We start from the raw sequence: 15203 nt of genomic DNA on the forward strand, positions 1-15203 counted from the left end.
GAATCACTCATTGTTTTTATAAAATAAGTTAAGCTTATTAATATGCTAATATATTATAAAACAATGTCCTACAGACATAAAAATAATCCAAAAATGTTGCTTACCTTGAGAATTTATGTTGCATAGGTTCACGGGCAGTATATAAACAATGTCACTAGACAAGTATCACCATACAAATAAGTTTGAGAGTGATTACATATACATGTTTTACAATAAGAATATAGATGAATCATTTCTGAACCACAACTCAAAAATATCTTAAAGTCTAATCCTTAGGAAATTTAAAAGCCTAAATATGCAAATATGCATCATTACAGACTATAGGGTTAATGAAACAGCCCACAGCAAACTTAATTGATAATGATGAAACCAAAGCAACACTAATTTATAATTGAAAAGCAAGGGCCACAGCAATGGAAAATCACTAACAACTCAAACAACACTCAAGATGCACTGATAACAAATTATCCTTCCCCAAATTGCATGAATTCTAATTATTTGCATGCAGGCACTTTGCAATGTTTCCAAGAGCTAGCAGCCAGTTTTCTTAGCAGAATACTGAATTAAGGAAGCTCAGTAAACCTTAGTTACCTGTCATTCTAGTGGAATGATAACTCAGTCAGTATACTAATAAGTAGCCTATGTTCATATACAAAATGAATGTACATAAAATCTTAAATCATTTGCCCAAAAGAATAACAGCAAAGACAAAACCCCTTGGGTTTCACGATAAATTTATAACCCTCTAGTGGACTACAGACTAAATTTTGAGAAGTTTAATAAAGTATTAAATAAAGGGTTTTATATAGGCATCACTATGCTGCCTGATGCTTCCCTCAGTTTATTACATTTACAGATTACTCTTTCTCTCTAGCCTTAATCTAAAGGAAAGTTAATTGATTTTTAGCCAAGATTCAAATGAGACCTCTCTTTAGGCCATTGGCCTCCTAACAGTAATTCTCTCTGTTTATCAGACCCCCCAGTAATACCAGTTAGCTGCATATAAAAGGCTCAGAGACACAGAGCATTTTAGCATGTTGGTTATAACTCAGAGTAGGACTCACCCATGGGCATAATTTTAAAGCAGGCCAAAAGAGATCTGCATAGAAATTCCCCTTTTAGCCCCACCGCCTTCACCTCTGTCCACTGTGTTTGCATAAATTCATTAGGGATCATAAAATGTTGGAGCTGGAGATAATCTTATCTAAGGTCACACACTGACAGCCTGCAGGTGGGACATATCTCTGAATCAAGTTTTGTTTGGTCCACCTGACATTTAAAAGATAAAGAAATTACACATAAAATTCTAGGTTTCTGATTTGCCTTGAAATATCAGATGATCTGGTCAACCTTGAGCCCATCTCAGGTGTAGCTAAGGATGTGCTGTGCCCTCTAGATGTGCATATGCTCTTAAGTGGCCACAGTTTTCAGCATTTTATAATGTCTGGCCTCTAGGCCGATCCAATTATTTTTGTTAACGACCTGGTCTGTGAAGCTATTTGCCTTCTCCATCTATGAAATCATCCAGAAAGTTTTCAAATAGCTTTAGCAGAGGGCTTTTTAAATATACAAAGGTGATTTTTTACAGCTTCTTGCTCTATCAAATGGATGAAGTCAATGAATCAATTCCTTGGGCAGCTTAAACATCTTTATTTGGCAGAATATACTTCACTATTTGTGGAATGCAAATCCTTGGAGATCACCTCCTTGGAGCTGCTAGGAATAATATGAAAACCGTTGATTCCCTCCAACTCTCTCATCTGGAGCCTTGCAATTGACAACTTATGTGAGACACTGAAAGCACCAGCGTCCTACTCCTACCCTGGTGCTCTTTCTTCATCACCATTAGGTATAAAAAAAGGCTTAATGTGGTGCTTTCCCACCAATATTTGCATTTTTTAAAGACATAAAGTTTTTGCCTAGTTGATCACCAAATATTGATTGAATACCTACACAATATTTATTCAGTGGGAAGGATGACCTGCTGGCCTGCTGACTCTCATACAGGATCTGTTGTCAATTTCAGGAGCATTGAAATCCTTTCCCCGCCCCCAAACCCCCACCCCCCACCCCCACCCCTGACCCCGTGTGGCAATTCATCTAACTCCAGAAGCTGGCATTTATTCACTTCAAAGCATATAACTCAATAGGTCCATTCTTCATCCACATGAATGGGAAATCAGAAAAACCCTTTGGATGTACAAAGACTCAGCTTGTATTTATTCTTGGGTATAAAGGAAGCATGCCTAGAAGTGAAGGTCTAGTAAGGGCATAGTAAAGGTAAACACAGGTAATTCTATCAACAGAACAATGGCCTTTGCTGAGGGGAGGTCTTCCTCCCTTATAGACTGGGGGGGGAAGTTTGGTTGGTCTCCTTTCTTGCATGGAGGATGGATTCACTTAGTGAGTAAGCAGCTCACTCTGCATATCTATGCATCTTCTGAGAGAAAATTGCTGTGATAATATTCTTTCTCTTTTCTTTCTCTGGAATTTTATTATATAAAGTTTGGGAAAGAGAAACAGTGGACCAAGAGGGTTCCCTAAATGCTTCTAGGACATTATATTTGGAGAATCCAATTAATTTATACAAACTGTTAACAAAATAATTCATCTTCTCTTTATCTAAAGAAAGGAAAAATTGCTTGTCTGGTGTTATTTTCTCCCTTCTGCAAAGACGAAGTGAATTTTTTTCTTGTTATCAAAAGATTTGAAAGCAAAAGGCCTTTCCCTATTTGCTAAGTGAAGTTTCCTTTTCAGATCCTCAAGGCCACACCTATAATATTTTCTAATCTATAGAAATAAAAAACAAAACCTCATGCTGTGACTGAAAACCTTAGGGATTTAATTTTTTTACTGCATTTTTAAGTTTGTTCTTTGGACCATTTTGACTAATGTAATGGCTGTCAAATATCAAATACAGTTAAATATCTACCCAAAGATACTGCACAGATACACACATACATACGTGCATATGTTACAGTGACAATTTAGTGTTTATACCACTCTCTATTTGAGGTATGTCCTTTTTATAAACACACATACAGATACACATGCATCCAACCATATACACACAAATACTCACACACAAGTAGGCAAAAATAAGGGAGAGTGCAAGATTCCACCAGAACAGTCATTCCTTCTTTCCTTAATAACTTAACACATATTTTCTGAGCACCTACTATATGCCAAGTTCCTTACTAGAAGCAAGAGATAAAAAGATGAATTTTATAGGATTCCAGGATTATCTTGGCTCAAACTTCTCAAAGCATGTGATATGAATAGGCACTGTAGCTGTTGTCCAAATACAAGAAGTTTGGAAAATTTTAGTTAAATACTATCAGGATTCTTATCTGAAAATCTTTCCAGAACATTCATACACACACATGCACTGCAAATCTCTAAGAGAAGAACATATCATGCAGTGAGCACTTCCCCAACAGTTAATAGCTTTTTTCCAATGAGCATTTTGAGGGGACAGTGTTTTGTGAACTGCAAAATGCTGGCCTCAACATTTTATAGGATTAAGGCTCTTAGAAGGAAAAGGGGCTCATAATACTTTGCTACCTATATTTCCTTCTTTTTCCTTAAACTGGGAACATTGATACATTTCTAATTTAATCATAAAACTCTCTATAGCAAATATTTTAAGCTTTTCATTAAAAATCAATATACACCCATCCTAGAAATGAACCTGAAAAAATTTCAAAATTGTAGGAAATAAAATGTCTAAGTCAATCCAGTCCTCCCACCAGGTTTAACTAACACTGTATAAAGAATGTTTATATCTCTTCTTATATTTTTCATACATGTGCAAATATTTATTTTCTCCAAACTATTTTGAAGCTGAGTATTCTGTTCCTTGTCTTCTTCACTTGGCAGTAAATCATGGGCACTTTTCCACAAGAGTACATATGAACATATGTCATCCACTACAATGGCTACATTGAATGCCATTGAGCAGATTCACCATGATTGTTTTACCAGTTCCCTTTTGATGGAGATGAAACGCCTCTCTAATTTTTTGCCATTAAAATTATTGTTGCAGTGACTAACCCTTAAACATACATCTTTTTAAACCTGTCCAATCATTTTCTTAGGATAAGCATCTAGAAATGGAATTGTATCAGGACTGGCACACTTTACATTTTGGAAAACACTGCAAAACTGTTTTCAAAAAAACGATGTACCAATTTATACACTCAAGCTTTGAAATTTTTACACAGAGTTCAAAATTGGAAGACTAAAAAGGAGTTGAGTTTTCATCTTAAATGGATTTTAAGAAATGAACAACTGCAGACTAATGTTCATTAGTGCCAGTTCTAAAAATTTGTTTGCAGTGTCGTATAAAATGGAGGCCATGGGCTTGAGCTCACATAAGTAACAGTACTTTGATAGCATTGTAATAATTCTCTTATAAGTTCATGGGATGGTCAGAAAATCTTTATTTGCATCTCTACCTGATTTTGATATTTTGGGGTCTTATCAAATGCCCATGGCTGCACTCTGACTCTAGGGTGAGGTCAATGTCATCAATCAGATGATCAATGGATTATCACCAGCACCAGTTACACCAAATAACAACCTGCCTGTTCCAATCCTTAGACCAGTTCACTACACTTAGCAATCTAGTATTGGTACATATTCTGAGAAAGCCAATATGCAACCACTGGTATTCTCACTATTTCTTTTATACTACAATTATAAAACAATCCTTTATTGTAAGGAACCTTGGTATTCTAATGTGTATTCCTTAGGCAGCTTTCAATAAGTGATATTGAACAGTAAGCAAAAATAATTATAAGGCATATAAGAACTTTTAAAAATATTTACCCCAAAAAAATCACGCTTTAAAATGGATGATGATGTTCAGTATGTAATAAGTCACAAATGAATACCTCTAAATACACAGTTGGCTTCATAAAGCTTTAAATCAGACCGAGGATAAGTTACACAGACAATTCTATTCAGAGTCATCTTTTTATACTTCTATACACCCTTGTCAATAAAATAGCATCGACTCAAGAATAAATGATTCATAAGGCATTTACAACTTATCTCATGTAATTTATCTTTATAATTTTAAATTACTAAAGAACCCCAAAGATCTGTTCTCACTAAAGTATTGTGAAGTCATCCATATTTTATTAAGTCTCAAGGACAACCCCCCACACCACACCCACACTCAAAATTAAGTAACCATTAAAATCGCTGTGAAAATTCGTATACCCGTAAGGGGAAAAAACTAATCCTATATTAGAAAGTTGCGTTTAGCAAACCATTCATCTTTTTTTACCTGTTACACAACAACTAGTGATTATAAAGAGTTGAAGCTGTCTATTTTAATATCCTGAAACAATGGAACACCACTCTGAGTTTGCATTGTTCAGTCTATCTTTTTTAAATTAAGTGTCCTTCTTCTAGCTTCACCGTACATATTTTTTTTTAAGTCATGAGTATTCTTCAAGTTATTAAGGTAATTTCCTACATCGTTCCCAAAATAAAAAACTTGATTTAGCCAAATATTAAATTATTGATATTACAAATCTGTTAATCTATAGCACATTTTACTTATTTGTGTAATTTTAAAATTCACTTTCATTTGATTGACTGTTTTAATCTTCCTAAACTAGTGAGTCACTGAAAATAAATGGTGCAATCGTAATACGATAAATATGAAAAATAGGAGGTACTTAGGGACTGCAGGGGAATACATTAAAATCAGTCCGTTTTCTAGTTAACATATTCTCATTCTGTTTGTGTGCAAACCCACTGCATTGAGAAGACAGATCACAAATTCACAGCCTCACAGAAACATTGTCCTGATACTATGTTCTGACAGCAGAAATTGGCCCAAAGCTCTAACCATTTCCCCTAAAGGACCCTGACTGGCTGGTACCATCCAGGTGCAGCACAGTCTGAACAAGGGGAACATCGCGTCAAATTCCACTCATCTGTCAGTGTAGTGGATTATTTCTTGAGATACTGAGATTGGCTGCTTGGGATCAGAGCACCATCCATCTTACCACGTAGGGGACGTGAAGCTGCCTGTAAGAGCCTGGAGAGAGGGGGACCAGCCGTTCCTAAGCAGGTGAGGAGGCAGCTGTAAAGCCTTCACTCCATCCAGGGCTTTGAGTGAAAGATGTGTCATTTTTCACATTTCCCAGATATTTGATATGCACACGGTGTCTGCCTGCTCCTGCTTCATGAAAGAGGTGATTTTTCAAGCTTAGGCAAATGTGGCAAAGCTCAGGGTCTGCTGGTGCCTCATTTTTTCTCATCATGTCACTTGTTTTAACCGATTTGAGAAAATGAGATTATGTTTTTCCTCTTTGCTCATTTATCCAGCTATTTATTTATTTATTTGCTCATTGAAGGGGGGATTATCACAGATAACTAGCCTTGATTTCTCTCTTGTTTTCATACACATTTCATTAGTGTCCCTGAAGATTTAAGACCTACGAAGTGAAACATCACAAGTCTCATCACAAAAAGCATATATTTACTCTTAAAATCAAAACCGAAGATTGCGTTAAAGAAGATTGTATTTCTGACTGAAATAATCTAGAATATTGCTATGTCCAAGATCTATTGCTTTAATCTTTGCAGTGATTGTTGAAAAACCCAAGAAAGTTGAATAAACCTAATACCTAGAACCATTGGACTTTAGTTAATATCATTTTCATCTTTCTGCATCTAAAAGAGAGTATTTATAGTTGTTATCATTTCATTGATGAATCTGAAATGGGTCTCAAATGTATAAACGCTTGGGGTTGAAACTGGCTTCAGTGCTGCAGTTTTTTGGAGTATTTGAGGCACACATGAACCATGCACTGACAATAATAAGCAATTACTAAGAGGAGACAATGGAAAAAAATACTGAGTTTAATTGCAGACAGAACCCAATGATGTATTTCCCAGTTTAAAATTACTGTATTTTGATAATGAGCCCCATAAAGACATAAGTTTAATTGTTATAAGTAGCATAGCCATAACCCTCCACCAAAAAAATCTAATATATTTACTGATTAAGAGAGACAGTCTATGTGAAAGCTCATTGCAAACTGTACCATATTTCTTGACTGTATGCACAGGGCACAAAATAAGACAGGTAGCATTTGGTCTTATATTCTAGTCAGGTACCACATAGTTAAAAATGACAGCAAGATTAAAAACAAGATTGTTGTCACTATGTGGATAATTAGCTGTGTGAACAGCAAAATGTCACTCATTCAACATCTGTGATATGCACATTTGTAGTCTACTAAGTGGGGATGCCAGTAATTCCTGATCTTTCTGAAGAGCTTTACATTTTACAAAGCACTTTCGTGAAGATTATTTTATTCACACTCTCCACAATATCCCTAAATGGGAAATTGGGCCCAGAGAAGAAAAATGACTTGCCCAAGGTCATGTCACTAATGTTAAGTGACAGAGACGATGGCCCAGCCTAAGTTCTGCCATCCTCAAGTGCCACCCCTCACCACTTCCGCCATGGCCACCTTTCAAAATGGGTCTGCAGTTCAAATGAGTCCGTGTATTGACATAACTTGAAAATTTTCACGAATTACGTGAAGGTGCTCACATCTCTTCAAAAAGGCTACTTGGCAAGATTGTGCTCTGTACTGGGAGCCATTAGTTCCTCCTTGGGAAACAGGCTCTGGAGATGAAATCAGACCAAAGTCCTCAATGGCAGGTATTAGCTGTGTGAGCTCAGGCAAGTCGCTCAGACCCTCAGAACTTCAGTCTCCTGAGCAACAGGGTGGGAAAGTACACCTACTTGAATAAGAATTAAGCCAAGCAAGGTGAATTAACCTTAACAGTGTGCCTAAAACACTCACATTAGTTGTTTTTGTTTTGTGTGCTTATCGTTAAGTATTACAGTAAATGCAGATTTCTCGCGTTATTTGTATGACTTTGTAACAAGTCAAAGACGTTTTTTGCCAGAACAGATTGGAGATCTACTGACCGGAGGTAACTTGGGGATTCCACGTTTTTTGTATTTTTTTTTCCCCTCCAACTCGGCACTGGAGTCTCGGACTCCGGCAGTGGCTGATCCAGGCTCAGGACACGCGAGGCAGAAATACCAGCGCGCAGCATAGGCAGAGCCGTTTCCAGGCCCTCCTGCAGGGGCACCAACCTCCCCTCGCCTTCCCTCCCGGATCCAGGGCTTTGAAAAAGAGGGCGGCTGAGGCCCAGAGGCAGCCCTGGGCCTGTGCCCCAAGCTCAGCCCCCGCCAAACCCCTCCTCCCCCCGGAGCGACCCAAGGTCTAGCATCCAGCAAGCTGGCGCGCTCCCCTGCAGCCCGCGTGGGAGGACCCGAGCTGTACACGTACTCTTTCGATCCGGCCCCAGCCGGGAAGCAGAACCCGGGAAAGAAGCAAGCAGCGAGCGCCCTGGGAGGTGTTGCTGGAGGAGAATGCGGAAGAGCCCCGGATCGGTGCCCAGGCTGGCTTCAGAGCCAGAAAAAGGCAAAGGCTAGACAACGCAGCTAGAGGAAGCCTGGCGGATGGGAGGAGGCCAGGAAGGGATTTGGAAGGAAGGAGGGGTGGGGATGGAGAGCTGGGAGCACGAGAGAACTAAGGATCCGGAGCTTGGGCGCGCAACTGGTCCCCAGAGCCCGCTCTTGGCGATCGGGTGGGAGGGGGAGGGGAAGGGGTGCGGTGCAGGTGACGGGTGGAGTAAATGGATGCAAAGGCTGAAGCTAAGCAGAAAATGGAAGGCAACCTTTCCGAGAACCAGGGCGGGTGAGGACAATCGAGCTGGGGGAACAGTAATGAGAAAGCTGGAGAGGCACAGGAGAGAAAAATCCTGATTGAAGAGTGAGGCCATGGAAGGGTAAGAAATATACTTTGAACAGAAAAACGAAGACAGCAAAATGCGTCTGGAACTCAAATATCGATATAGGAAAAAAAAAAATCACGCTAAAGAGAACTTGTCCCAGAAAATGTCGAGAGATAGGGAAAAAAAAAAAAAAAGGCATCGAGCATACCGCAAGAACAGAAAGTGAAAGAAGGGAGAAAGGAGAGGAGACAAACCAGACAAGAAATAGTAAGTTACTTTTTAATTTCTTTTTCACTCACCAACTACTTACAAAGTTAATTTTGGCACTGACATCCACATAAAATCTCTAGCCACATACACACCAAGATTATGGTATCTATGCTAGATAAAAATGAATCCCAGGAACATGGACACATTATCTTCTTGGTTGCAAAGATGGTATTTTGCCTCCTTAAAAATTCCTCAAGCCTTGAAAGTTATCCCACCTTTTGCAGAATATTTCACTCTTGGCCAAAGTATCCCAAAACAAACGACTTCTCCTTTTTAAAGTGTGTGCTAAGGGGTGGCGGGACTCTTAGAGAAAACCACCTTTTCTGAGAAGTTATTAGAAATACCTCCAAGACATTTTAGTGTCCCCCTCTTTCCCCAAAGCATCCAGCCAACAAGTCTTGAAATTCAGAGGCAAGCTGCCCACCCTGTAGCACTTTCTGTCACTTGCCTTCAACCATCTGTTAAAAGACAGCGGTGAGACGGGAGGCTGCTGTGGAGCCAGCTTCCAACTTACCTGGTCTGCGCAGGTGATGGTGCTGGAAAGTGTGCTGAAGGGATCCATGGCAGAGCAGCATCGCACAAGCACTTATCCACAAATACAGGACCCAGGGCATCGCAGAGACCATTGCCATTCTCTAAAGAGAACATTAGACAGGAAGGATTACCCCTGGGTTTGAGCCCCCCGCTCCGTCAGTCCCAGTGGTGAGAGAAGGGGGGTCTCAGGCGTCATGTGCCTTTGCTACTTTGCTGGTTAGAATTAATGACCCAGCAGAGGTCATGCCACAAAGTGGGACTGAGGGAGGTCACTCTCCATGAGATCATGAATCCATTTTTGAAATTATTCAAAACCAAACTCTTAGGATGGCCAAAATACAGAAATAAAGTTTTTGACTATCTGTTAGGCAGTTTGAAACACTGTATCCTGACTAAACATGCAGTTTTACACAATGATCTTTAAGCTACAGTTATTGCAGGCATTGAAAGGCTGCACGCTCCTGTTCATTCTAACTTCATTGCAAGTCTGACATAAGCCTGGAAGGAAATAGTGGATTCTTTTTTTTTTTTAATTCTACAGTCATGAATTTTTAATTCCAATGCTGTCGCCTAAACTAAGTAATCATTTCTCAGAGACATGTTGTAATCTCCTAAAAGAGCTGGTCTTTTTGGCTGGACTTAAAACCAGAAGGAATTATCTTCAGCCAAAATGAGTTTCGGATACGAGATCTAAGTGTCTCTCCTAGAGCAAACCATAATTTACAATATTGCTTTGCCTCCTAAGATCCTATCGTGGCATTTGTTGTAGTGTTGATGAATATGCATATACAGGTGGTATATGTATTTATGGATGAACATCCACCTTTTCTTAAGCGCTGAAACTTTGACAGTCTTCTCAGCACCTATGAGAATCTTAGGAGCTACAAAGGCTCAACTGTGCTGCATATTGTCCAGTTTCTCAAACAACACCTTATGCTGCATTTCATATTTGTCAAATTAATCAAACTTGAAGCATCATCCTTAGCCAGTGACATGAAAGCATTTTCTATACAGGAATCCAGTTAAGTATATGCTTTTCTCCTAGATAGAGCTTTGGAACCTAGATTGTTTCTTTCTTTTTTTCATCTTTCCACTGTCAAATCATACACTTAAGTATTTCAACGCTACATTTAAAACCTCCTAGTGACCTCCCAGTGTGGCTTCTTTATTCGTGGAAATTGGTACTCTTTCCAAAGCTGTGATGTTCGGCAAGCAAAACATATACATTATATGTGTGTGTGTACAGAGACATAATACAAGATAATTTATGGGTTTTAGGAGAGAGAGAGATGTAGTCTTTAAGAAGGGTTTTAGAACTATAATAGACAAATGGTGACAACCATAATTAACTGCAAAGTAGGAAAACATTATTTTCAACAGCATGGTGCCTTTCATGCCCCGGTCTGTGTTTCACATAGACCATTCACTTTATAATTAGTTTCACAGCCCACTGTTTACTTTTGTGTACCACGGATTTAACCTCATTGTCTTCAGAACTATCAGTGTACCACAGATGCATTCTCTTCAGTAAAGATAAAGAGCAACACCCCTCCTATGAATTCTGAAATGAATGCATTTGGGTGCCTTTTCAAAATACCCTGCGAATTATAGAAAGACAAAATAGAGGTGACTGTGGCATGCAATGATTGCTTGTGAATTTCAGTTAAAATGCACTAGGAATTCATCTAAACTTGAAGAAAGCCTACCACAATCAAAACAACAGTTTTTCAATGACGGCTTTCCACACAGATCTTAGCACTCAAAAAGATTGCTGTGACTTGACGTTTGCAGTATTTTCCTTCTTTTTCTTTTTTTCATTTAACTTTCTTTAATTCTCAGCATTACTTCCAAGGTTCCTGCATATAGCTCTCTTTGCTCACTCTCTTACCAAGAGGTTGTCTCTATGGTAATAGGTGTTTTCCCCCCCTCAAAATAATGCATTCAGCCCTACATAGTTCTCTAGACCTGACTGAATAGGTTTGAAATCTGCTTTCTGAATCTTAAATCCTTAAAGAGGCTTCTTACCTGAAAAATCCAGCCAAGAGCAGAGTACTCTATTAGTGTTCATTGGAAAGCTCTAACACTTTCTAAAATCCATCTGTGCCACAATTGGAGATTTTTTTTAAAAGAGCTTCCCAATAATCTTCTTTATCAGGATTTTAAAAATATGTTTTTCTCTTCCGATGCTACTCCCACAGTAAAGAAGACATTGGGTTCATTCAGACTGTATTGTCAGAAAAGGAACCAAGGTTTGAGGGCTGGAAACCTTGTCATTTTCACCTTTAAATCATCTCCTGGCGTCACCTCTGCCTGACGAGACCTTTGAAGTGATGGTGAGATATTGTGCAGTTTCCTGATGAGAATCAGTTTATAGTTAATGAGGGACCATCCCCACTCCAGTGCATTCAGGGCAGAGTAAGGCAGCAAAATGTAGAAGCAGGGCTGCTATATGGCGCTGTAAGTAGCAATAGTCTCTTTCAATACATCCCTCCTCTGTAAAGTATCACATGTCTTAAAGTGACATTACCCTTTATTATAGCTACAGTGAATTGTAATACCTGCCCACTAACTCTTGAACAACTCAAGCAGCACTTTAACACTGTACTGCCGGGTACGTCGTTCTCTTAGAGATTTTACGGATACTATTCATTTGCCGAAAGAGTAAAGAGGGAAGGAGAAACAAAAGAAAAAAGCATTCTGCAAAATACTGATAGTGTTAATGGGTGTTAGACTCCTAACAGCAAATGGGAAAGTGAAATGTAAGCCATTTCTTACCTCTTAATGTTCTTTTAACCAGCAAGTTAACCCAAAATATTGTTGAGTTTACACAAACTTAAGTCTGTCGATTGTTTTTGGCAGCTAAATCTGGGAATATGGTCTATCTAGACTACAATATAGATGTTTATAGGCATAAGCGCAAAGCAAACCTTCTGAGTTTTTTAACATGTTTAATAAATAGAAATATGTCATTTTCAGCATCGAAGACTGGATTTTGATAAAGAAATATGCTCAAGACATTTTTTAAAAAATTTCCCTCAAATAACATGCTGGGGTGGGGAGAGGAAACACTCAGAAGTTCAACATTTTGTTTCTAGTATTATGGTTTAGACACTTTCTTCTTTGGAAATATAATGTCATCGTACCTACACATTATCGATGCATATAAGGTGACCTAGTTTTCATTTACAGATTGCACTAGCAATGATTCACTCCAATAGCTCAATCAGTTATTCCATGAATCACTTATAAAGCACTTACTATGTGTTAGATGCTTGGGGACAAGGCAGAAAACAAGATTGATGTGATTGCCACTGTCATAGATCATACTGTCTAGTCTTTCATTTTTTTTTTTAAATCAAGGTAGTTCTCAGAATATTCCAGCCTCAAAAACCTCTTCAAGTGCCTCAGAATACTCTCTTGCCTTTCACAGGCATTATAAGGAAGGTTTGATGCTGCAGTGCGTCTTTAGAAGCCATTCTCTCCTCTCCTGTTACACAGAGTGAGAGAATGAGAGACCCTTCAGACGCATCAGTCTTCCCCACTGGTCCTGCACAGTTGCACAATACACACAGAATAGCTCTTTGGACCCTAACAACCATTTATTAAAGCTCATCATTAAACAAAGTTCAAGATAACAGTAAATACAAATCTTAGAGTCAGAATAAGTCGTGCCAAAGTTCTAGATGGTGTAGCGTGTTTCATTTCTGTCGTTCATTATTGTTGAGCTGGTGAGTATATATAGAAAGCTCACACCGACTGTTCAATATCAAGACAAAAATGATAATAACTACAGTAGCAGCAGGTAAGGTTTATTGAACCTTCACCATGTGCTGGCACTACTCTATAGTATGTTGCTTATAAGGTGTAATTTAATCCTTTTTACCACCCCATAAGATAGGTGAAATGATTATTGTCTTCATTTCATGGATGGGGAACCAGAGGGTGAATAGGGAGATTAGGAAACTTGCTCAAGGTATTATAGCTACTAAGTGATAGAGCAGATTTCAAACCCCAGTGATCTGGGTCAAGAGCCCACCTCCTAAACACTAGGATTAAACACTTCATGGAAAAAACAACCCTTCAAAATTAACCATTATATTTTCTCATTTCTTTACCATTAAGACAGACTCAAAAAATTATTATACATTCATTCAAGACTTATATACTGAGTACATTCCAGGCATTTGAAATATAGAAATGTGGAAGGTAGTACTTACCCCATGTCTTTGTTTGTTTGTTTGTTTGGTTGGTTGGTTTCTATTATGCTAATGCATTAAAGGTAAAAGGAACTTCACATTTGCTAAAAAAGGCTACCATTTGAAAATGGTACATTATATTTTTCATTTCTAGGGATTAAACTAAGGCTCAACATAGTTTCTTATCTACAATTCAATTTAATAAACTTGAAACACATACTCATGGATTATGTTCAAGGCACTCGGGCACTGTTAGATTTTTTTTTTAAACGACTGGAATAAAGATTTTCCCTTACTTTTTTTTTTTTTTTTTTTTTTGCAGTATGTGGGCCTCTCACCGTTGTGGCCTCTCCCGTTGAGGAGCACAGGCTCCGGACGCGCAGGCTCAGCGGCCATGGCTCACGGGCCCAGCCAATCCGCGGCATGTGGGATCTTCCTGGACTGGGGCACGAACCCGTGTCCCCTGAATCGGCAGGCGGACTCTCAACCACTGCGCCACCAGGAAAGCCCTCCCTTACATTTTAAAGTGGCTTCTATACATGTATGTGATGGAACAAGAATATCAACCTAGTTCCATTTTCTCTTCCAAATACCTTGCCCATTGTATTGCAGCCAATGATCATTTTCCCTAATAATATAAGCATCAACGGATATTGACATTTAAGGCAATTTAGTCCATTCTTCCATCTCAAAGCAAAATTACTCTCACACCTTTCAAAGAAGTTAGGCTTTTGCACCTTTGACCATGGTAGGACTCCATCACTTGATCACTTTACTGTTTAGTGGGCCATAATGTTCTGGCCAATGAGGTGTCAACAAAACTGATGGTATCTCTTTGAGGCTGGAGCATTTAATTGTTGAAGCAACACCCTCTAGATCTCTCTTTGCCTCTGGAACAGGGACTAGTTACACTATCTGCCTGGATTCTTGAGAGACTGCAAAGAGCAGAGGCATCCCCTTCCCCTACCCACCCACAATAGATGTAGATAATAAGTAAGAAATATTCTGTTCTTTAGGCAGTTGAGATTTGGGGGCTATCTGTATTTGCACTATAACCTAGTCTATCCTGACTGATGAAGACTTTAACCTGTATTGATCATGTATTAATTGGATTTTTATGTTCCATACACTGCCCTACGCTCTGAGGAGACAGCAGTGTACACATCAGACCCAGTTCCTGCCTCCACAGAGCCCCCTGCTACGGAAATCCAGTGGAGAGTTTTGATCAGAGCAGTGATAAATCCAGAGCATTGATGATTGCAGCTAGAATCCCTTCAGGTTCTTGTAAGCCAGGAGTTATAAACTGATCAGTTACGTGCCCACAGCCATGCCCTGCTCAATCCTTTGGTTATACAAGCACAATACAAAAGGCAATGGACTACAGCACAATTGTTTTAGTCCTTCCAGTTACATGAATTCAAG

The 15203-nt window shown here is 38.9% G+C and overlaps 1 protein-coding gene and 1 long non-coding RNA gene across 2 annotated transcripts in view; one reads left to right on the forward strand and one right to left on the reverse strand.

The window, feature by feature from the left end:
- The window catches only part of TAFA1 (TAFA chemokine like family member 1), a 497464-nt gene that overhangs the window by 468830 nt on the left and 13431 nt on the right, over positions 1-15203 (reverse strand). Inside the window, exon 3 of the mRNA XM_082638970.1 lies at positions 9566-9686. Coding sequence (XP_082495096.1) covers positions 9566-9686 — 121 coding nt within the window. The remainder of the gene's footprint in view (positions 1-9565; positions 9687-15203) is intronic.
- Positions 8684-15203, forward strand: part of LOC309813836 — a 28841-nt gene continuing 22321 nt past the window's right edge. Inside the window, exon 1 of the long non-coding RNA XR_014295547.1 lies at positions 8684-9048. This is a non-coding gene — a long non-coding RNA (uncharacterized lncRNA). The remainder of the gene's footprint in view (positions 9049-15203) is intronic.

This window comes from Mesoplodon mirus (assembly GCF_964341445.2).
Source record: "Mesoplodon mirus genome assembly, chromosome: 12".
NCBI lineage: Eukaryota > Metazoa > Chordata > Mammalia > Artiodactyla > Ziphiidae > Mesoplodon > Mesoplodon mirus.